At 37.3% G+C, this 24,378-nt stretch overlaps 2 protein-coding genes across 3 annotated transcripts; both read right to left on the bottom strand.

Annotated features, from left to right (window-relative positions):
* Positions 1–177: 177 nt before the first annotated feature.
* LOC128021074 (PR domain zinc finger protein 15-like) lies at positions 178–11,121 on the bottom strand. Its single transcript, XM_052607987.1, is given in 25 exon segments — positions 178–1,118; positions 1,120–1,194; positions 1,707–1,910; positions 2,036–2,113; positions 2,590–2,765; positions 2,853–2,936; positions 3,006–3,137; positions 3,266–3,385; positions 3,497–3,576; positions 3,645–3,808; positions 4,264–4,407; positions 4,637–4,768; positions 4,858–4,952; positions 6,260–6,424; positions 6,868–6,955; positions 7,195–7,289; positions 7,405–7,526; positions 8,009–8,159; positions 8,255–8,512; positions 8,586–8,688; positions 8,844–8,996; positions 9,074–9,227; positions 9,634–9,727; positions 9,890–9,929; positions 11,033–11,121. Coding segments are annotated over 24 exon segments (3,363 nt in total). The 5' UTR covers positions 9,921–9,929; positions 11,033–11,121; the 3' UTR covers positions 178–653.
* Positions 11,122–11,892: 771 nt separating this feature from the next.
* LOC128021075 (C2 domain-containing protein 2) lies at positions 11,893–23,736 on the bottom strand. Of its 2 annotated transcripts, none has more exons than XM_052607990.1 (14): positions 22,688–23,736; positions 22,458–22,553; positions 22,049–22,168; positions 19,384–19,485; positions 19,112–19,228; positions 18,764–18,881; positions 17,877–17,985; positions 17,267–17,331; positions 16,758–16,873; positions 16,379–16,535; positions 16,159–16,263; positions 15,886–16,013; positions 15,200–15,476; positions 11,893–13,851 (listed from the first exon to the last, which is right to left on the bottom strand). In XM_052607990.1, the coding sequence occupies exons 1-14, from the start codon at positions 22,955–22,957 to the stop codon at positions 13,622–13,624; spliced, it is 2,010 nt and encodes a 669-aa protein (XP_052463950.1). In that variant the 5' UTR covers positions 22,958–23,736; the 3' UTR covers positions 11,893–13,621. The 2 variants fall into 2 exon arrangements, with proteins under 2 accessions (XP_052463950.1, XP_052463948.1); XM_052607988.1 differs by having other exon boundaries at positions 19,112–19,258; positions 22,688–23,730.
* Between the last annotated feature and the right edge of the window lie 642 nt (positions 23,737–24,378).

Raw genomic sequence — 24,378 nt, 5'->3', positions numbered from 1 at the left:
ATATCCTCTGATAAATGTACAAACATAAATATATAAAACTATTACGCACTACATGCAAAAAAAAAAAAAAAACATTTTTCTTATATATATATAAAATATATAATTTTAAATATATAAAATTAAATGAAGTGTAAATAATTTATCGTCCATCCGTTAATACAGGTTCAACACCTCAGAGACAAGGCCATACATGCATTTATTAGAAGGACAACCCATTTTTCATAAAAAAAAATATATATATATTTCCAGTTAGCACTTACAGTACAATCTATCAATGTATTACATTAATATCGATTCATTCTTTTTGACATCATCAATCCACAGGTGCTACAGCATGACATCATACAACAAATATAATCTCAGTCATTATTTTGAAAAAATAAGGTCCTGCTTCCTCTTAAATCATAATCAGATTTTTCATGCATTCGTTTAACAAAAATATCCAGGATCAACATAATAATCTGATTGAATATGTCCACTGGTTTTTAATAAATTCAAACAAAAGATCTGCGCTGCCCTTATAAGTCATAGTCGTACTTCCAACTATGACAAGTGCTCAATTAGTAACAAAACCTTCCATCCTATTGGTCCAAATTCATAACAAACTTCCAAAATGGGACCTTAGCTATAAATGATATCATATTCTTAATTTCTCAGTAGCTGAACATCTGTGGTGCTGTGGCGGTCTGTTGTTGGGGTGGTCCTGTGACTTGGGGCTGGATCTGATGCCTTTGTTCTGGCAGTGGTTGTGGCTGTTCTGGAGGTGCCTTAGAGTCTGTCTGGGTCTCATCTATAGTGGTCACATGAGCTCCGTCAGTCGGTGCGATGGGCCTCCAGGTTAGAGCGGGCTGCTCCAGCTGGTGGGAGATCGGGTTGACGAAGGTAGTGAGGTTGATGAAATGCGCGACTGATTGTGAAGCTGCAGCCCCTGTCGATCCCACTGCCTCCGACTGGAGATCTGCTGGCCGGTTGTGCAGCATCGCTGAACCGCTGACAGCGTCGAATGTCACAGTGAGGATGGAGCTGTCCAGAGTGAGGGGGCGATCGCTTGGAGCAAGATGGCCGACGGCGACGGGCTGCAGGCTGCTGAACTGGGCGGGAGCGGGTGTGGTGATGGGGGGTAACAGTGATGTTGGTCAAACTGACCGAGCTGGAGGGGGCTGGAGGGGCACTGGGGTCAGCCAGCACTACCACCTGTGTGTGTGTGTACATTAAACAGAGGAGGTTATTCTTTATAATCAAATGAATCAACACTTCAAATCATATGCACCACTTAAAAAAAAAAACATGTAAAGATCTGTTGGCTTTAAAGTCCGAAATGCAATAAGAGACCTATTTTGCATGTGTAAATAGGGTTCATTTTTTTAATGTATTAAATAAATTTACTTTTAATGAAATAAATAACAAAATATAAATTTTCATACAGTACAATATTATTCTATGAACGATATATTTTAGTGTTTAATTTTTTAACGAAATAACTTTTTTTAATTAATTTAGTCAACTAAATTCTGAGTAATTTATTTTTCAATTAAGACAAAATAGTATTAAATTTGAATTTAATTGTGAAAAGAATCATGTTTAATAAGAGCAGCAATGTGCATCAAAATAAACAACAAAGTGAAACAAAGTAAACAGGATTGATTTTGATTTAATGTTAATTTTAAAGGGAAAAATGCTTGGAAATAATTACTGATAGAACAAACCTGCTGAATGCTCTGCACAGCTGAGTTGGTTTCATCTCCCACAGTGGTGGAGAACTCAGTGGTTTTGCTGGTGAAGTCAGCATACTCGTCTGAATCAGACATCTCAGGCTCATGAGGCAGGAGTTTAGCCCTCTTCTTGGTGGGACTGGAGTTCCTGGAGACTTTTTCTGCAGTCAGAGAGCCTTTCTCCAGAGTCAGAGAGGGCTGAACAACAGAATGACGAACAGAAACCAAAAAAAAACATTCAAATTTCTCTCATGCAGTATAATCCTCCTTTAATTTTCATTCTCTGTCTGTTATCATGCAAGACAGGCTGTTACAAGACAAACCTGTGCAATACTGATGGTGGAGGTGTCGACTGTTGATGGTTCTTCAGGATCAAACTCACCCAATCTTACGGTCACAATCTGCTGAGATCACACGAAGCTTACACATCTAGCTTTCCTTAAGCTCAAACATATACAAGTGAAAAAGTGAAATGAAAATGTCTTTCAGTGTGCATTTCAGTGTAATTCACTTATAATGAATGTGTCATTTTAGTCCATTGTACTAATTTAAAACAGCATGCGATTTTCAGTAAAATACAGTAAAAACTAATATTGTGAAATATGATTACAATTTAAAAGAAATTATTTCTATTTGCATATCTCTTTTTGTTTTTAGCTGCTTCGTAATTTTGTGAAAATAGACCATTTTGCAGATGAAGACAGCATGTAATTTACTCAACCAAAACAATTTATTCGATTGATTTTTTTTCGAGTTGAATTTTTTTGACATTTAATTTTTATAATCTTAATTATCACTGACAATTTCAAAAAAGCTTTTTTCTTTTTTGTTGTTTTTTGTTTTTTTTTCAGAAAAAAAATACGTTGTTGTTTCTCACCTCGGGGTGTTTGCGGCGCATGTGGCGGTTCATGGAGGCGCGTGTAGAGACTTTGGTGCCGCACAGGTGGCAGCACTGAGCCTCCACCTTCTCATGGGTCAGCTGCATGTGTTTCTGCAGCATATACTGCGTCACATACTTCTTGTCACAGACGGAGCAAGAAAATGTCTTTCCAACTGCACAAGACAGACAGATGAGAATAAATATTTGTCTGTTTCACTGTAACTAAACCATACTCCGTATAATATTTCCATGAACTGTACCTGTATGAATAAGCTTGTGCGTCTCCATCGTGTTTCTCTCACTAAACGTTTTCCCGCAAAGTTCACACATGAAGTCCTTTGTGCCTGAAGGAAGACATTATTATATTTTCAATCTTGTTTTTCTATATGTATCATATGTAGCATGTTGCTCACCTGTGTGTCTTTTGTAATGCTTCAGCATGTTGACTTTTTGAGCAAATTTGCGGTTACACTCTTTACATTCGTATTCCTTAATTCCCTTGTGGAGCTTCATATGATGCCGTAGGGCATGTTTCGTCTTCATGCCTGGAAAACACAGACAAATATGTACTCATGCTGTAGATGCGTTTCGTTTCTGGTTATAATCAAGCTACAATGTTTCACATTATCATGCAAGGTGTATTAGGGAATTGAGAGGAATTAATTGTCCGTACCTTTCCCACACTCCGCACACAGGAAGTCTCTGACGTTGTCGTGGACTCGCAGATGTTCCTTTAGCATGTCTTTCCTTGCAAAAGACTTTCCACACTGATCACAGCAGTGGCTCTTCACTCCTGCAGCGGCCAGAGGATTTATCACTTTTAACTAAGCCTCGTATATAAAATTAAAGTAATTACACTTCACGAATTTCTACCCCTGTACTATAATGGTAATAAAAGGCTCACCTGTGTGGATGATTTTGTGTCTCTCCAGGTTGCCAATGCTGTTGAAAATCCGTCCACACATGTCACATGGATGAATATATCTGAAGAAAGTAGTGGAATTCAACTTTTTTCCACGAAAAAGAATCTTAAACGTTTGAAAAAGTCTTACTTCTGCACTGCAGGATCAGGCAGGTGGTCTCGGTGGATGACCAGGTGAGCATTGTATGTGGCCTTCAGAGCGAAACGCCGGTTACACATGGTGCAGTTGTACCCTTTTTCTTTATGCATCTCCATTGTGTGTCTCAAGTAGTTACGACCCTTGGCGAATGTCATCTGATGAAGGATGGTGAAAAGAGAGGGAGAATGTTTATGGGAATATAAAATTAAGCAACATCATTAACAACACAGTAGATCGTTACATTATTTAGCCATTTAAAGGGTTTGTGAATCAATAAAATTTCAAAGAAGTGATTTTACTATTTGTGGCAACACAAAAAAAATCTGCTTGGAAAACTTTACAAGGGTATTTTTTTAAATGCATTTTAAAATACATAAAAATGTGGAAATATATATCGGTAAAAATAGCCTTGTATTACTATTTATTGCTTCTATATTTGTGCATATAAATGACAATTTATAAATAGCAAAACATACACTGAATATTTTAACTTAGATCTTTACTGTAAATGAAATGACCATTACTTAGTTACAAAAACATTATCGTCAAAACGCTGGAAATTTCATGATGTTAGAACAGACACCATATTTAATCGATAACGAGAGTTTACTTGACATTTCTTGCAGCTGTATTTGTGATGATCAGGATCGTTCTTCTCCTCTTCCTCATCAGAGCTCTCATCACTCTCCTCCATAGAGATGCCAATCTTCTTAATGAAGTCCTCTCTCTCCTGCTCATCCATTAAAGCGATGTCCTGAGAAAAATAGGCATTTTGGAACTCAATTAGAGTACAACATCACAAATAAATCACCAATTTAAATTCCATCTCTTCCATTCAAGCACGAGAACGCCCTTTAACTATAATGTTTTTGACAGCGGTGGATCTTCTTTATTCAGCAGTTCCTTCAGGCTGACTAGTCATTCAGACAACCCACCAACTCCTTGAACATGAGAAAACTGTTTTGCACGCCACTATTCCTCACCTTAAAGTGCACATGAATGTGATCTCTCAGCACATCCACACGGAAGAACTTGCGGCCGCAGATCTCACAGGTGTATTTCTTGTCCCCGTGGGTTAGTAAGTGTTTGTTCATGTTACTCCGACAGGAAAACACCTTGAATATAAAGTTATTTCTTTTTTTCAATTCAGTTTAGCACAGATCTGATATCAACGTATTTGGTGTCACTGATATAGAATAGCCACCTTTCCACAAATGGGACATGCCGAAGGCTCCTTCCTGTATTTGCTTCCCTCCTCCCCATTCGCTTCAAGCTCCTCTCGTTTCATGTTCTTTGGGCCTGTGGAAAAGCAATGGGTCGTGGAAGCCATTAGTGCACAGAGGAAGTGACATAATGGGTAATGATCTTTGCTTAAAGCGAAGAGCAAAGAAAGTTAATCGGGCCTAGAAACAGAGAACGGTTGTACAGGAACCATCTGTTTAGTGTTTGTACTTATTTACTGATTAGCAAAACAGACTTTACCTGACTTTTTTATTTATTTCAGAAATACGTCATAAATATTTGACATATGCATGAAGTGTGTCCTTGATTTATTTGAAGTATTACAATTAAATAAATGAATTGAAGCAGCCAGGGGTGGACTGGAAAAAAAATAAAAATTCAGCCCTGGCACTGTAGCCACACCGGCCCACATTAACACACCCACACAACCCCATCCACTTTTTAAAAAACACACGATTACAACAAATTAACACATACAGTAAAAACAAAAGAAAAAGAATCTGAGGATGTTGTAAAGTATGTGTGCTGTCTGTTATGCCATTTGTCTTCTGTTACTGTCATGTTTATATTAATATATGACTATCAATTTCAAAGTAATATGTTCAAAGCCTATGTCAGCGGTTCTCCTAAATCCCACCTTATCTGCTGATATTTCCATCATGCAATTCAGTAACAGGCTAGCTAACATTTGTAACCAATTATCACAAAGCAATGACATTTTCAAATATACCGGTGTTCTACGCTAAGCTTACAACTATTTAATACAATGTAGGCTACTGTCAAAATACAAACAAACAAAAACAAAAAAACACATTGGAGCTACTGTTTACCATTTACGGTTTTCTTCTTACCTCTGTGGCACTACTGTCCTCCGCTGCATCGGTCGAATTTAAACCTTTTGAAAAGAATTTGGTTAATTTTTATGCATTTAGCAGGACTTAAGAGCCCTTTTTCAAAGTTTTTCTGCCCTGCCTTTGCTTTTTTATACAGTCAATTCCCTAGCTTTTACTGACTTTTTTTATTTGTTTATTTTTGCTTTTACTCAAAATGAACTTGTTTTGCACTTTCTCTGATGATGTGCTTGATTTTGACTGAACGTCCAATAACCTCTAAGAGGTTCGGTCGGCCCATCTCGCCCCAATTGCTTAATATTCATGATTATTCAATTTATTATTAACAAAAGTGAAATCGTGCAAGCGATAAAAATCGTATGCGCTGTTGGCCCATACATTTTTATTTATTTATATATATTTTTACAAATCCGACCGGCCCACAGTAAACAAAATGGTCCGGCCCCTCTGGCATTAGCAAAAATTGCCAGATGGCCAATCCGCCCCTGGAAGCAGCGAATCTCAATAACTCACCAACATGCCGCCTCTGGTGGTCTTGCATGACATCTTTGCGGTAGAACAACTTATTGCAGATTTCACACGCATAGAGTTTCTCTCCATGTTTCTTTTTGTGCTTGGACAAATTACTGTTAGTGGAGAAAAACCTTGAGCATATCTCACACTGGAACGTTTTGTCATCTGCAAAAAAGAGGAGACCATATGAAACAGATATTGTGCATGCTGTCAAATACCTATTGTCTTCATTTATACAATGCATTTGGAAAATATATTTCTAAATTGTGTATTAATACTCAAGTCATATAAAAACCTTGAATTGTAAAAAGGGTTAAGAACTTTTTATTTACTTAATTACATAATATGCAATACATTTAATTTATAAATTGACCAATAATTAATTAAAATATATATATATATATATATATATATATATATATATATATATATATATATATATATATATATATATATATATATATATTACACTTCATTAATAATTATTATTATTATTTGTGCTCATTTATGGTTTTGAATAACTGTCGTAAATCTAAAACTGAATTTATCATGCAATATTTTGATAAAATGATTGAATCAATGTCATTAAAATGAAACTTATTCTTTACCTGTCCTGCAGTTATGAAATCTTAAGGCATTTTCCACTCTGAAAGATTTCCCACAGGTTGAACATTTGTATCTGTACTCTATATCAGACTAAGAGAACATATACAAATACAAAATACAAAAACAGACAGATTCATCTAAAATGAATGCATCTAGCCATACTTTAATATGTTATTTTATTAAATCAATAAATAAGAGGTTCATGGTAAAAAAAAAAAAGAATACGCACCTTACCTGGAAAATAATGATGTTAAAGTTATTATAAAAAAGTTTACACTGTTACAAAAATATTCTATTTCAAATAAATATGGTTAAAAGACGCACCATACCTCATTCTTGCTGTGTTTGTACGATATATGCTGTTTGAGACTCTCCTTTCGACTGAACATCTTGTCACACTCATCACACTTAAAGCATTTATCGCCTGTAAACAAAGTAAAGAGTTTAGATGACAAGTAAAGCATATGAGAATATTATTCAGCATATGGCACATCAGATGGTGTGTGAGAAGTCCTTTCTCAGGATGCTGGGAGAGTTACCGTGGGACCGGATGTGTCGGTTGAGGTTGCTGCTGTTCTGAAACACCTTACTGCAGAGGCAGCACTGGTAAACTCTTTTATGATCGCCTCCCTGACGCAGAGATCGCTTCCTCATACCAGGTCTAACAGACAAATAAGATAAAACATTGATTCATGAACAAAAAAGTGAAATTACACTATTGTTCAATAGCTCGGGGTCACTAAGATTCTTTAATGTTTTTGAAAGGAGTCGTTTATGCTCACCAAGGCTGCATATATCTGATCAAAAATCACTATTGCGAAATATTATTACAAACTATATTCTATTATAGTAGTATATTTTAATATAAAACTTATTCCTGTCATGCAAAGCAGCATTACTTCAGTCTTTAGTGTCACTCGATCCTTCAGAAATTCAGAGTAGTACAGTAGAGCTAACATCAAAGGAACAGTGTTTATTTGAAATAGAAATATTTTGTCAATTTATACATTTCTTTTTTGTCCCTTCTGAATCTTTGAATGCATCCCTGCTGAATGTCTTAAAAAAAGCAACTTTTAAACAATAGTGTATGTGCTTTAAAACATAGAGGATGTGACAGAAATTAATTGTAAAAGTTGTCCTTACTTCACAGAGATGGGGGAGCGTGTCACCCGAGATGTTTTGAGTGGTGGGCCGTCTCTGGCAACCACCTCTTGGACATCCAGCACAGACAGGGGAACATCAGAAGCCACAGTACTGAGAGGCAGTTCACCGGACACAAAAACAGGGGCTTCTTCTAGATGGGAGGTGAACGAATACAGCTCATTCAAACAGTCTTTCAAGGGTTACTTTGTGCTTTCAATAAATGTACCCCAACAAGTCCTACCTCACCTTGACTAGAATCAGCTGTTCCACTCGGCGTAGGTTTCTGTGCTTTTGTGCGTCGTGGCCTTCCTTGCTTTCTGGTTGGCTCCGACAGGGTGGGGGCAATTTTAGCGGTGTTGTTTTGAGATAACGCCTCTGAAACCTGTTGGACAGGGGGGGCTGTGGAAAGTGCTAGGGTTTGGCAAAGCAGCTGGTTCGGGTCTCGAAGGGTCTCTGTTGGTGGCCCCTTTACTGGAGGGACTCCAGATTTGTTGGACACCATTTCTGAAGACGCAAAAGGATGAAGTCCTTCATCCAACAGAAGCATACTGCGCATTGCACAGACTTTACAGCATACCTGGTGGAGGTGGAAGTACAGGTAGCCTAAGAACTGTCCGATCCATTTTTTTGGCATAAAAAGCTCCATACCAGACTCTAAGCTCTGTTCCGGGCAGGACATCCTGAGATGGAACAAAAAAGAGAGAAAAATCAAAGTGAATAAGCATTTGAAATTAAATCACACACCACAATAAACTAAGCTGTTCATTATTTATCAGTGTTGATAACATAACTGTATCCGTCCTCACTACATAACCACAGTGCTATGAATATCCACCTGTGATGTATTAAAGTAAACATCATCATCTTGCTGGTACGCTGTCAGATTCTGCTGTTTGTGGTCTGTGGCGGGTCGAACCAACATCATCCAGTTACAGTCGTCTTCATTGGACATGTCAAAACACACCACTGAGCCGTCCTTTTGAAATACCTAAGATATACAATAGAGAAAACATTAAGTATAGGTCTATTTGGATACTGGTGGCATATTGATGGTCTATTGTTTACCTTTAAAGGAAATGCCCCCTCAGTTTGAAGGCTTGGAACCCTCTTGGCCTCAAAAGGGCCAAACTGAGTCCGCTTTACCAGCCGTCGAAGCACAAACACACCTTCTTTCCCCTTCTCAGCTAACCTGATCTCCAAGCTGTCTGGTAAAGACGATCTGGAGCATGGACAATAATGATGTTAAGTATTATATAAAAGTTTGCATTGTTCCAAAAACATTCTTTTTCAAATAAATACTTTTTTTGTTATCAGTTTCCACAAAAATATTAAGCAGCACAACTGCAGGGGAGATGTTATTTGAGCATTAAAATAGAATATTAGATGATTTTGTGACTCAGAAGACTGGAGTAATGGCTGCTGAAAATGTAGCTTTAAATTCATAGGAATAAATTACGCTTTAAAATCTATTAAAATAGAAAACAGTTCTTTTAAATGTTAGTGATATTTGACAATATACTTTTTTGTTTTTGTTTTACTGTTATTGTCATAAAACACTGGTGGTAAAACAAGACAGTGTCAATATATGAGAGTATCTGGCCAGAAAACCTCCCATGTCCGCTCACCGTGCCCGACTCAGAACAAACGAGTCCTTCACTGTGACGACAGGCCCCAGCTCAGGACACTCAGAATCATGGTACTGCCCGCAGTCCTCACACCCTGCAGGAAGAACAGTCACATGCACATATTATGCCATGTTCTTTAATAATACAAAGACACCGCAAAAAAGCTTTACAGTGGCAATGAGGATACAATATTGCAATACTACAATGATGTTGCATGCATATTTGTGTACGCGTGAGATTATAGTTGCATACTTACAAATAAACTCATCTGGTGTCTGCTCTGCCATTCTGACACCCTACAGATGATGCACAAAATTTGTACATTAGTTTTAACAGCTGTAACAATTTTATCATTCAATTAATTGGTGGCATGGTGTCCCTATGACACTTTGGCCAATAAAAAAATAGGACTGAATAATTCTAATTACATGAATTGTTAATTAAAAGTAGATTAGTACCCTAATTATATTTAGATTTTAAATATGAATCTAAGATGTAACATATTCAAATATTTAAAATGTATATAATACAGACTTGTGTTCATGTTGATTTGACAAATTTTGAAGAAATGCTAAATCTTTTTTTTATTTTTTTTAATGACAAAACATACCAGGTTTTGTAACCATTCACTAATTACTGAATTACTTCTTATCACTTAAATATTACTTCTTAAGACTTAAATAAAACCGTTTTAAAATGACACAATCTAGATTTTTATTTTTTAATATTCAGTATTAAAATGAAACCACATAAAGTTTGTAATAACTTGGGGTTTAATATATTTTTAATATATCTTTGTAAATCTGGGCTAAAAATATGCACGTCTAGTATGTATTAAGAGAAGATTATAGTAAATAATACATTATATAAATGTAAATCCGTAAAGTCTTAATGCAAACACGTTGTAAAAACACATTCAAATGCACTTTTCCATTATAATTTTGTGCTCGCTGCATTGCTGTCAGTCAGCTGAACCTATTACAGTGAAACAGATTTTGTTAATGCTCTCAAGATCAACAATAACAACAAATGACGCTCTTTATCAACGCCAGCAGTCCGCGCATGAAACGCCCGTAAGCAGCAGAAGCCAGGGAAAGAGTACAACACGGAGAAACTCCATGATTTGGGAAGATTTCAAACTGTAGCCGGGTTTTAACTCGGATCTCAGGCTGGGCTCGCTCTTTCAGCAATGCAAATGTAACAAAGAACAATCGGCATGGCGGATGGAACGGAGACGCAGCGCTCACCTGGAGCCAGAGCGTTTGAAAACCCAAAACACGAGAAACTCACTCCGCTCACACTTTTCATTGCTCCTACACCCGTGAATTAGGTTCATTTGGCCATTTTCCTCAATGCGTTTGAATATAAATACCTCACAAGCTTAGCATAAAGTCATTACCTGTTTTCCAAACGTCTATACATTTACTGAATCCTGACTCCGGGTTCCAATCCGCTCCAGAAACCGCGCAGGACCGGAAATAAGACCCACGAACGGGGATTATGGGAAGTGTAGTGATTCCACAAACACCGTACCATGTGTGATTTTCATTAAATATTCCAACTGATTAATTATGTAAATGACTTCAAGCAGATAGAAAATATCTGAATATATGAATTTTGAAGGCCAAAAACTGCAAAACGTTTACACAGAAGAGTTCAGTCACTATTTATTGCTTAAACCAATAAAGATATATTGATGAACAGAATCCCTGCAGATCACAGTCTGACACATCAAAGTATTTGTCACTTCGCCATAATAGAGCCGTTCAGTCATTACGTCAATTTGAAGGCTAATTGGGGAGCTAATTATTAGGTTTGAAGAGTAAGGAAAGTTCATTACGTAAAAAAACTTTAACACATATACAGATTCATACATCAAATGTGATTTTTTTTTTTAAATATAAAGACTACAAAAGATGTAGTCTTTAATTAGTAACACCTTTTCCATGCGTTTTAAAATGCACACTACAATAGTATATCCATATGTACTTTGTTTTAGAACAAAACAAGTTTCTTCAAGTAATGACAGACTTTTACTCATAAATAGCAAAACACCATTCTTAAAAGCTGATAAGAGAATTCTAGAGGGTTTTAGGACTTTAGGGTTTTAAGTTTTTACTGCACATGAGCAATCTTAATATGTCAGGTAAATGTTTTATGGTGAGCAATGACACAATTATCATTCACAACAGCAATTTCTAAGGGCCTTCTGGTTAAGGATGTCAACCAGACTCCAAGAGAAAGCACAGATGACTGATGTTAACGAGGAATTCTTTAATGCACATGGATATATTATGATATGCATATACAGAGGACTGATGTGCTAGATTTCATTTAATGACTGGATCACCTCTGGCTGGTCAAACAAGCAGGACAAAAATTAAATCTTCATGTGCCTCCTTCCATTTCACTGGACAATACCGCTTTCATTTTTTGACTGTTAGAAATACAATGAATTGTTAACAGCCAGGCCACAAATGACAACACACCACACAGACAAAAATGGAAAAAAAACAAAAAACAGTAGTCCTCCCAGAATACATATATATCAACCAGACTGCTGAGGTTTCTTTTTTGGCAACATTCAGGTTTCTTCTACATCTGCAGCTTCAGGTCAAGTAAATGTCCAAGTGAACCTGGTACTGAATCTTCCAAAGCACAAATCCACTACAGTTCTCCACACAGGCTCAACAGTTGAAGTCCAAAATACAAACGGGCTTGCATTCACAGCCAACATTTCAGGTAACAGAAGACACCACACTTAAAAAAAAAAAATCATGAGCATATTGAATAGCTAAATTCTCATGACTTCTGGTCTTTCTCTATGGTAAAAAATGCCCTTGCTTAGTGTTAAAAACCTTTGGTACAATTAACATACTTTTCTTTACATGTGAGGCATGATGTAATGACTGTGGAAGAAAAAAAAGGGGGAGGGGGGGTGGGGGTCATAGACATGTTTACACATTAATTACACAGTACATTGAATAATGTTTGAATAAAAGGAAAATATTTAAAATTAAATAATGTATTAATATTTTCCCCATCTCTGTTTGAATATTTAGAAATTAAAAGATGATTAAAACACCAAACCTGTTTTAAAGTGAACACATCAGTGCCAAACCAGAACATTTTAAACATTATACTCTGTTTGAAAATGTTTCTTTTTGAAAATAAATCTCACTATTCAGTCAAATTCGGTGGAACTGCAGATTTGTCTCCCTAACAACTTATTCTCATATGCAATTCACATCAAGAGAGTCTTTCACATCATTTTTTATAAAGCATGTTCACTACCAAACCCCACAGAATTCACTGCACATCCCTGCAAATGCATTTGGAGTTTGGAGCATATAAATAAGTGCAAAGCAGAACAATGGTTTTCCCTTGTCTGATATTCCAGGATCCATCATGTCGCCAGAGGGTTTCCAGAGGCTACAGAAGCTCAGGAAGATGGCGAGAAAGGCTTGTCCTCAAATCCAGCTTTGGTTAGAAGGCCACAAACGCAGAAAATCATTTGCACGAAGATCAATATTTGCATAAGGTTAAATGACACCGAGTCATTTGGAGTGATGAAGAGAGCCAGTGCTCATTCGGATGATGTTTTGTAAACTTTCTTCCATAAACTTCCATGCACAAAGTTCAAAGATGAAGGTGAAAGGTTTGGACAGATCCGTTAAGTAGGGAAAGTGTCCCTAATTTCCCTCCACATGGATGGAGAAATGAATCTAGCGTCCGTCAGATGGACTTCATAGAGCTAATCAAGAAGAACCAAGCTGAGATGTCTGAATAATGGAATAGGTTTTCAGAAAATCTGAATGATGGTGTTAATAAGGAGTTAATGAGAGTGATTGTTGCTACGCAGAAGTTTAGGCAAATATGGCCCAGAAGCAAGCAATGGCTTGCAGTAAAGTTACTAGAGTGAATGTGATAGGAAGGATGTTCGAAAGATGAAGCTTTTAGTTTTGATGAAGGCGACGGAGTGGGCAGTTCATGTGGGCGGTTCTCTCACTGTGCCGTTGGCTTTGCTCTTGCTTCTGGGTAGAAGCTTGCGGTTGATGATACGCCTGAAGGTGGCCGTCCTCTTTTCCCTGTCGCCCATCATGGCCGCCTCGGGATGCTCCAAGTACTGCAGGTCATTGTGGGACTGGCTCATTCCAGGCTCCTTTCGTTGATGTCGCCGCCTGAAAAATAGCTTGGCACTCTTGTGCAGGAAGCTGCCTACAGGGGGCACCAAAGAGAGATGAAAATAATCAGACAAGCTCCCCAACATATTTCACTGAGCCAACCTGGAGGTCAAACTCCACACTCAGATCAACAGTAACCAAAACCGTCAAATTGGAAATCAAACATTCTTTCGATTTTGTTGACCCCCATGAAGACACAGCAGATGTGTGGGAATTCTGACGCAATTTGAATATTACTCATATCAGCCCAACTTTTTCAGCTCTGAAAGATGCTACTACAATACACAAAAGCACACTACTAAAATAAAGTGCGCAAACATAATCTAAAGTGCTTGTTTTTAGAATGAAAGCAGGATAAACACCAGCTTAGAAGTTCCGCATGGTTAAACTTCCGGATTGTTTTACGCTGCTTGGGCAAGTTATCAGCCAAACATTTCAATGGGCCAATGATGAAAAGGTTCAACAGCACAAAAATAAAACTAAGGGATGCCTCCAAAGATTTGAGAAGCCAAATGGCATGTCAAATCTTTCTCCATGTCCAAAAGTCAAGAATGAATTCATCCACATGTTACTTAAATACAGGGTAATAACTTATTATCAAGATGAAAGCTGGAGCATGGACCGGCTTTTATTAAAGGGTTTGTTAACCATTTCACAGGGAAGTCTACATACTTTTACTATTATAGACTTCTCAAGAGGTCACTTACTCTGCCAGCAATAAAGTCTGGTTAGCACAGGTTTCCACTTTAAGATAGCAAAAAAAAAAAAAACACACACACACACACAGTGATAAGGGAGAGGTAAAGATGACAAAAAAAGAATGTGGGTGTCATCAAATTTCAGAAGTACAGACAGAAAGACTCTAGCCAGTGCTGTAACATTCATATCAGACATAAAAGTAAGAGCATTTTGTAATCATTTGAGCTGTGGCATCCCACTAACAGACTCAATTTTGATAGAAATATTTCCCTCGTGTCAAAGTTTGTTCATATTAAGCAACTCAAGTGACAACTCAAGCTACTTTTCAGTCCTGTGGAGTTTGTAGAAATTAGCATTAAATTGATACTATTAAATAGATATTAAATTGATAAAGTGACAGTAAAGACATTTATGATACAAGATTTCTGGTTAAAATAAATAGTGCTCTTTTCACCGAATGTATCACAGTCTCTCACAAAATTTTGAAAGGCAATGTACAGTAAATGCAGGCCATTGACCTTGTTTTTCACATGCTGTGATCAGATTTATAACTCAGTAAAACACTTATGTGGTTTGAAGGTGTAAACAGGTTAAATACAAACTTAAAACCTCAGCATATTCTGAATGTTGTTGCTGTTCATTCACATAGAGCTCAAAGTTCATCCCCCTTTTTCCCCCCTCACCTTTTTCTTTTTTGGAATCCGTTTCAGAGATACAGAGGGACAGAGACGTTTTATCTTCATCCGGGTCCTCTCCGGCCTGGCTCTCCCAGTCCTCCATGTGGTCTGTGCCATTCGCACCAGCCAGAGACTCCGTGGGTTCGAGAACGCTGGGTTCTGCCACTGTTTCTGATGGAAACACTTCGCTGCTGGTGCCCTCTGATGCCCCGGACATTGAAGCGTCCATCGCAGCTGCATATCCTGCCATCAGACTCATCTCCTCATCCTGTGTCAGAGGGGCCTAGAGAGGAGGTTAATAGTAAAGCCTGAATTAGAAACTAACTTGTTATATGATGTAACATTGTGACATAAATTTTGCACCATTTTGTAGAAATATTTAAAAAAAAATTTTTATTTAAAACCAAAATAAGTTTGTTTTTTTAAATGCTACAAGTGAATTTGGGCAATGTAAAGTTATAACGTACAGTATAAAAATTGATATTTGCTAAATATTACGTTTAACAAGTGTTATTAAATTATTAGCATTTTAAAAAAATAACTTAGTAAAGGTAATGAAAATGTAAAAAGTGAAAAGAACACACAATTAAATATACAATAACTTTCAGTACAAATATACAACAAGTAACTGATATGGTACCAATCTATTGTACATGCATAAATGTTGGTCTCGGAGTTGTTTTTTTCTGTACCTTGGCCACTCCTGAGATGATGATGGTGCTCTTTTTGACAGGAGATTTGAGCTTCTGTTTTGCCGACTCGTGAAGCTGTCTAATGGCAGCCTCGGCTACAGGGTCGGTCCCGTTTAAGATCAATAACTCTGTACAGGAAGGAAAGAAAAAGAGTGTTCAAACGCTGAACGTAATCTATTACTGATGTGGCATTTTGAACTTATTCTTGCAGCAGGACCACTGATGATCACTTGTGGTGTAGAAAGTGGAAACAAGATTTACTGGAAACCCCACCTGTATCTGATGATGACAGGGCTTTGCTAACTTTGGCTCCAAGTAATGATGTCTGCTCCGACACCCTTCTCTCCGCCAGCTTGTTTTTAGAAGGCGATCTGGATTCTGTAAGAGGGATTTTTAAAACATGAAAACCGTTTAATAGATTTTTAATACCCATAAAACACTAAGATTGCCTTCCTCAAAATCAACAACTGAATCAAAGGCCAATGGAAGGTACCAGGTGCTAAAGGTCGTCCTGGTTTGCTCCTCACAGCAGTGACAGTGGTAACAATGGTGCCACAGGGCATCACAGTGCGGTCCATCTCCACTCTCTTAGTAGGGGCCGGCGTGGGCGTCTGCCAGCTACGCACCTCGCTGGGCTCCAGGTAGGTGAACTACACAGAAATATATATATGTCTTTTTGTACATTAAGCTAGGATAGGGCATTGTAAGAAAAAGATGACACTCTTTAGCCTTAAATTAACTGAACGTGAACCAGCTTATGACCATTATGAAATGTAAATGCAGTTAAAATAGAAAAAATGACATATCAATGAGAATTAAGTCTAAAATGTGATTAATATCTAGTTATGCTGTATCATGATGAGATATTTTACCTCAGTAGTTAGTGACCCAGTCACTTGATCTTTGACCATGAGTGAAAAGGTCTGTTGACCTTTGGGGTGTTTCTTCACTAGATCAAAAGGCACAGATACCTGCCCTAACAAAGCAGCTGGGAGGAAAAGAGAGAGTGACGCCTGATCAAATCAAAGTAATGCATATTATTATTTGATCAATGTCTTTTGTTAAGGAAGGAAAAAGTGACAGACAAACACATTTCACACAAGCTGTTAAGAAATCAGGGTGAAAGGCTAGTGAAATGAGGTAATATCGGCTGTCACGTGTTTGTTAAAATCAAGATATTACAAAAGTAACTTTCTATTCGCTCACTGAATCTACCACTTAAAGCATTTTTGAAGCCATTTCATAATTTAGAGTGACAGATGACTGAAAGTAGATTAAAATTCACAGATGACCTTCAAGCTTCTGCAGACCCAGATTAATGGATATCACTATTCTGTATTAATGCTGTTAAGCTGGTTTATTTTCGGTCATGTGGACTTACTCTCCCGAGGCTTGCCGTTATCCAAAACCTGAATATTCAGCTCTTTTGACCGTCCGCTAAGCTCACTGCAAAAACAGACAAAGGCAAGAGATGAAATAAATCATGCGGTATTCCCATGCAGAAAGATTGGAGGATGACGCAAAGCTGACAAACTACAAACATTTTATAGTCTAAATCTTAGGAAATGCTGGCTGATTTTATACTTTGGGATTTCTTGAGTTGACGATGTTGATCATGGTTTTGAGTTAAACCACATATAAAATATAACATATATAAAGTGTAAACATACAAACAAACAAATAAAATTTGAATTAATAATAATATCTATGCTATTAGCATTACTAAACAGAAGAGCACAAACAACTGTGATTGTTTTCAAACAGGTTTCCCAGCTAAACAGGTAGTGCCGTCCCAACATGTGCCTGATTTACTTTTATTCCCCCCCATCACGTCTCCCCTTTCTCTCCCAGTAGTTCCCTGTCCTACCTCTACTGTACTTTCCTATGAAAGTGGCAAAAAGGTTAAAAATAAAAACATTAATTTAATGGGTATAAATGAAGTTTGCAGGAGCAGCTGAGGAGGGAGGAAATGGAGGTGGACCTGAACTCACAATATAAAGGGCTGGTCCCAGGCTGGGGTGCATGTGTTAGTCAAGACTGAACTGGTGATCTTCTGAGGAGGATCATCCAATTGGAGGATACACTGGGGATCCATGCCGCCTGAAACCAGAATAGAAACAGCTTTTTACCTTCCAAAAGAAGACCAATTTGCTAATGTACATACAAATAAAACAAGACATTTGAGCCAAAAACAAAGAGAAGAGATCTGTTCAAGCTAAATCAAGCTAAATGACTGACTTATGCAGAAAACGCTCTTTGCCAAAATTAATTATGCATAAAATGGATGAGATGCCAGTTGTCTCCGTTAAGTGCTTGCTGGGCTATAAAAGTGACTTGGCTGGAGAGCAGCAGGACTATTAGACCACTTCCGGAAATGATTTCCGAACTGAAGGGACATCCTGATTGAGGGAAACACAGGCAGTTAACTGAATAAGTTGCAGGGGCGGTGCTTTTTCGGAAGTGTAGCCTGCACTTTTGTGCCCACAACAAAATCTCTTCCAAATAATTGGCTTGATTTCTTCGATCCAAGCTACATAAAAACATTAGCTGAGGACTGTGGTGTGTACAGACTCCATCTAATGAACAACAAGACACATGGGATCTCAGGGAAGGGAAGAGAATCTGTGTCATGTGACCATATATTAAGAAACGGGCCACCACAAAAAGCTGCCAGTGATTGAAATACACACGTAAGAAGAAAATAATATTAAAATGCTAAAAACCTTTATTTTCATATGCTGAAATGCAGGATCATCCATCTTTATCATCAATACTTGTTGTTTGCATACTCTATAAACATGTCTAAATTATTTAGCTAGATACTTCAGAGAACTTGAAGAACATGCATTCTTCCGAATTATGAGTGTGTTTCAGTGACCTGCAGCACCATCCTCCTGTTTGCATCTGACCCGGATGTTCTTCACTAATAGTTTCCACTCATGAGCTCGCGGGGGCTTTGGGGGTAAGGTCACCTGCGAGGTCTTGTTCCTTACTTCCTGTTAAAGAGGACAGAGGAAATAAAACATTATCATATAACATAAACAGCAACATCCTTTTCTGTGTTTTTCTCTCCATTCTGAGCAAATTCCAAAGTTATGTAATGATTGTTACGTAAATATATTTATTAGCCTATGTGGTTGAAATTAAGTTGATATTAGTGTTTTAAGTGAGGATTAAGTGCTAATGTTAATACGATAAGTGTTCACACATTTGTGCAGGGTAGTACCTGGACTTCTGCAGAATCTGCAGAGCGGCTGCTCAAAGTTACGGATGCTTGAGTTCGACTCAAGACCTGTCTGAGCATGTCTTTCACAGCGGCTTCACTTAGACTTTCACAATCTCCCTGAAACATAAACTGAGTGTCACGTGCTTTCTGAAAAAATAAGCAGAAGTCACCCTTTAAAAACCTACTGAGAATTACAAACGATTGAGAGTGCAGTGAGAACCGCATTTAATCATGATCTTTTCAATCTCGAGTGGATTGAGGTGTGAACAAACCTGCATAAAACTTGGCGTCAGCTGCAAATCTACAGAGTTCAGGTGAAGCACCCTCCAGGAAATCTCCACCTCCTCGTTCACTTCTTTCATCCGTAGGGCCAGCTGTGGCAACAACACACACACACACAAACATTACAACCATAGACATTAAACAAAGGCTGATCAGAGCAGGAAACCACGAGTCACTGCGTGCAAACTTGTAAAGCCTACAATATTTTTTAACATGATTTAATAGAAGTCTCAATTGTCTTTTGCTTTTAAAGGCCATGAAAAACAAAACATAACATTTAAACGTTAACCATCGTGTTAAACAATGATAGCATCATTTTTTTTCCGAATACAATTAACATGAATCATTTAGGGATTTCTCCATTTATTTGTGCATTAAATTACACATATAAAGGAATCAGTTTAGATTTAAATAATGTATTTACAAAAATAAATTTGTAGACCAAATATTTCCACAGTTTCCAATACTATATTGAGAACGAGCTGGGTGTGAGGCAGAAACACACCACACTACACCAGGATAACATAACACTGCCTACTTCAAATGCACAATAAACAAAGGAGTCCAGAGCATTCACATATTCACAACAGCTCATTGAGCCGCAGTGCCCACCGTACACAGAGGAATGGGCTGTCGTGTCCAAGCATGACTGCTTTACATTTCTGAAGAAAAAACTTGGGGGAAATGAGTAGGAAAAAAAAATAATTGACAGGATGCCAAATTCCAGGCCAATGCTCAATACGTTAATTTCTAAAATCACATGAATTTATAAAGTCTGAAAAGGATAGAAGAACTAGAAAATGCTGCTAACCAATAACATACAGGAAAAGCTTCAATCAATCTATTTCAATCTGAAAAGGAAAAGATAATTGCGTACAGAACTTAAAACCCTGCCACGAGTTGGACCCTATGCGGTCACAATAAAAGTGTTATTCCACAACCTTGTTTGTGGCTGTGGGCACAAGAGTGCACTGAGCTCTAGAACAAAAACAAAAGCCCCAAATATACTGTTGTTCAGCCTACGAAGCCATTCTAACAACCACTGAGAGCTTTCTAGTAATCGGCCTTCACCAGCAGGATAAACAGCTAGAAAATATGCAGTAACCACCAGGATTCCTCCAGAAAGAGGTTTTAATGACAAACTGAAAATAAACACAACTGCTCCTGGAAAGGCCAGTATTCCCTATGTATACTTGGCACATGCCCAATGTTCTATTTACAAACTAGCTCTCTGATTTGTTTGAACAAAAACAGCCCACTATGACAGAATGGATTCTGAAGGCATACGAGGAAATGAAAGATTTAGTCAGGTGAAATGCATTTAGCCACTCAATTCCCTTATGGCTAAAACAGGATCGGCATGACAATGAGGAGTCGAGCAACTTATTGGTTTAAAAATAACTGTAATGCAATTGAGCAAAGCCTGTGTGAGCTTTTAAACACAATGCATTGTCAACGACTGCAGCTCTGCACACTGAAATGGTACTCTTAATTTCTCCTGCCATTTGAAGCGCAATATTAAATAAACTCCCTGTCCAAGAGGTACAAGCTTTTCCATGAATAATTCTATGCAGGATGTACCAGCATGTTTCTGAGGCAGAGACATATTACCGGTGATTAAAATAAAGGCAGGACTCGCGACCGAGGCACTTAGCCTTATGCGGTGAATATAACGGCAGAGTGAGTCGCACACCCTATAAATCAAAAACATTCGGGACACTGCATGAAACGTTATCTCTTACAGGTTTATTTCTGATCCTTACCGGTTTTATGTGACTGTACACATTTAAGCAGTGTTATTGTTAACTAAACCTAATAAAAAACATTTTCAGAAACTGAAATGTAGCTGAAACAAACAAAATATATTAGAAGAAAAACTAAATTAAATTAGAAATGTAACATTGGCAGCTAACTGAAATAAATAGGGTTACATACTACAATGACTAAAACGGACATAAAAAAGGTAATTAAAGATATACAGAAACATTAAAAATTAAAAACTAAAAACAACTGACACATTACAATTAAACTGGAGATATATATATTTTTTAAATATTAATAAACACTTTAATAGTATTTACATATTTTTAAAATAATACAGAGGGGGTCCAAAATTATGAGCCCAATAATAATAATAAATATTTACTGTATATTTCTTGAATATTTTGTATGAAAGGGGAACAAAATCTGACCTTTTGACTTCACATGGTCATGAATGTACTTATATTTGATCAGATACTTTAGAGAATTAGTGCACAATCTGAAATATTTCTTAGAATTTTACATCAAACAGGTTTCAAAATCATAAAAATGTTTATTCAGAAAATGTTTAATCCCTGTTTTAGATTAGGTTTCATTTCCTTACAAGACTCATTTCCCTCACCACTCAATCTAAATGAGCATTGTGCTGATTTATCCCAATGTGACTATATACTTTGAGGGCAAAACATGTGACAGCCTTTCCTAGAATCAAAGAAGGTGTTTGTCTACTCCAAAAAAAAAAAAAAAACTGGTTTATCCACCTCTCCATTGTCAATATTCCCGGAGGCATTTAAAGAATGACTGTTTTGTTTGACAATTTGTCCCGCCAAAGCACTTGGGTTTACCCAACCATCCTCAAGTGAAACTAAGAGCAGAATAAACACTCATGTTTACCTGGAGACGAAGCGGAGATATCGTCACACTGTATCTCAAGGGGGTTTCTGAAGACGCTGAGCTCGGTAAAGCACTGAGAGAAAACTGCAGCTTGTTTCCGACCACCTGACACAGGACATTCTGCAAAAAGAATACAACTATGACTAAGACTAAGATTTACAGTTGGTCACTTTAAATATCCTCAAGCTTCAACAGTCAATCATTGCTAATCATTTTTCTGCATCGTCAAACGCACCCTGCATGTCAAAATGAGAAATCTAATGTCACACTCATAACCCCGTTTTGCTTCAAAACATTCAAACCTATATACAATTCACGTAGGCAAGCAGGGAGACATAATAAAGAGTTTGGCAACAAACAGATTCCTCATATAGGTTAGCTTGTATAAATGTTCAAAGCTTGACCTTACCTTTTGACCGGGTGTTTTTGTAAAGCTTGAAACCTGGTCCACAGCCAGTTCTGATGACTGAACACCATCTTCTTCAAATGTTAGCTGAATCCCGCTCTAATAAGAGGTTTTTCAAATTACCAAAAGGAACACAATAAGATAGCTAAAAAATGTATATAAAAATATATAACATTCAACATTATAAGAGCTTATGTTTGCCATTTTAAAGATAAACAATATAGAGATATAACCTGTGATCTCCTAGCTTCTTCACTGAGGCTCCTTAACCAAGCTCGTCTCCACTGACTCTTCCAGTTTTTCAGAGAGAGCACCCAGCATAAAATCCCATCAGCCTCCTCCGAATCCACAAGACTGAGATGTGTTTTCTCAACAGGAGGTTGGTTTGAAAAATACAGCACCAAGTATATAATCAAAGTGACAACAGAGGCCAGAAAGAGAGTGACCATGCAGAGCCACTGCCAGTCACCCACCCAGGAGAAAACACCCTCCGTAGACGACATGATCACGAAGCAATTCACTTCAAACCTTAAACATGTTTACCAGCGGCCCTGCACCTCTACCTTCCGCATCCCAACACAATAACGACAGTTTCCTTCCTAGTATTGACTAATAAAACTCCTTCACAAAACAGCGAAAAATGAAAGTTCAGAAGGGTGGGTGGAAAATCTTCGTAAATCTCTCTTCTACCAGCCCGACAGCGTAAGATAAATAGATTTTAACACAAAATACTATTATTAAATCAGATGTTAAAATTATAAGAGCACCTGAACAACTACTTACATACTAAGCAACATTTTTTAAAACATGCCAGTGCACGGTAAACCGCCCGTGAATGAATCTGCGAGATTTTAACCAGATAACGTTAACTTAAATTGTCTCTTATCGGACACAAACAGCTTCAATTATTTTAAATATTGGATATTTAAAAAACATATATTTAGACTTAATATTATACATCAAAGATCTATGTTAGACAATCATTGGCTTTTTAAAGACAAGCATTAGAACCGGAGCATCCGAGGTGAAAAAAGTTCCTGAAAATCCCCCGGCGTCGATGAGCCACGTTACCATCACATTAGCCGAGCATTCTCACACAGAAAAGAAAAGAGTTTAAAAAGTGGAATTAAGTGCAGTTTTCATCTTCTCTAACGGGTTTGTTCATCCTCCTGGGCGTGTATGATGAAGAGAGGCAGAAAGAGAGTGGATGTGTGTCACACACACTGCTGATTTCTAGGATTATTAGCTTTGCACTGAGGAGTCCTGAGGCACCGTCGTCACCAGACAAGCCAAAATAAAAGTCCCTAATAAAATTCTATATATTAAATAGAAATATGTACAAATCAATCAATTCGCTCTATATTATTAATACGGGAAATTTATGCTTGCAGAAAAAAACACAAAGGTCTTGTGACATCACTTTTCACAAACGATAATTTGATGGGCGTTTCTTTGTTTACACAGCAATTTTTGAAGCGTTTAAAATATGCATAGGGCGAATTGTGTGTGCGTGTGTGGATTACTGGCTAAACAATGGGATTGTCCGTTTACAAACGTTTTTCTAAAATTAGTATATTTACAACAGTAACACCCTGATTCACTTTTTTTAGATGCAAATAAAAAATGTTTACTATTTACACTTTTATTCATTGCTAACTTTAAACAAACTGTAAATGTTATATTTTGTCGATCAATAGCCTACTAAATAACAGAGCACCAGCAAATTAGACAACTCACGCAAACCGATTATAACAAAATTCACAGAAACTATTAATAGTTTTTTCTGACTGAAGCCAACTGTAAATTTTACTGTAACTGTAACTAGTACGTAAAAATTTGAAAGCAAACATGTATAGATCGGTATGATATGCTAAAGTTATTAAACCAAGCATATTCTAGTTTTCAGGTGAGGAAGAAACCTCTG

This window comes from Carassius gibelio, chromosome A10 (assembly GCF_023724105.1).
Source record: "Carassius gibelio isolate Cgi1373 ecotype wild population from Czech Republic chromosome A10, carGib1.2-hapl.c, whole genome shotgun sequence".
NCBI classification, from domain to species: Eukaryota; Metazoa; Chordata; class Actinopteri; order Cypriniformes; family Cyprinidae; genus Carassius; species Carassius gibelio.
The sequence above is the reverse complement of the archived record's forward strand: the minus strand, read 5'-3'. Positions and strand labels throughout refer to the sequence as shown.

What these genes read in the sequence shown, in the direction of transcription:
- LOC128021075 (XM_052607988.1), bottom strand. Translation starts at nt 22,957, where the DNA reads ATGTCGTCTACGGAGGGTGTTTTCTCCTGGGTGGGTGACTGGCAGTGG. An exon ending in ACAGGAGGATGGTGCTGCAG is followed by an intron (nt 17,986 to 18,763) that starts GTCACTGAAACA and finishes TTCTGGTTTCAG; the next exon opens with GCGGCATGGATCCCCAGTGT. An exon ending in CCTGTCATCATCAGATACAG is followed by an intron (nt 16,014 to 16,158) that starts GTGGGGTTTCCA and finishes CTTCCTGTACAG; the next exon opens with AGTTATTGATCTTAAACGGG.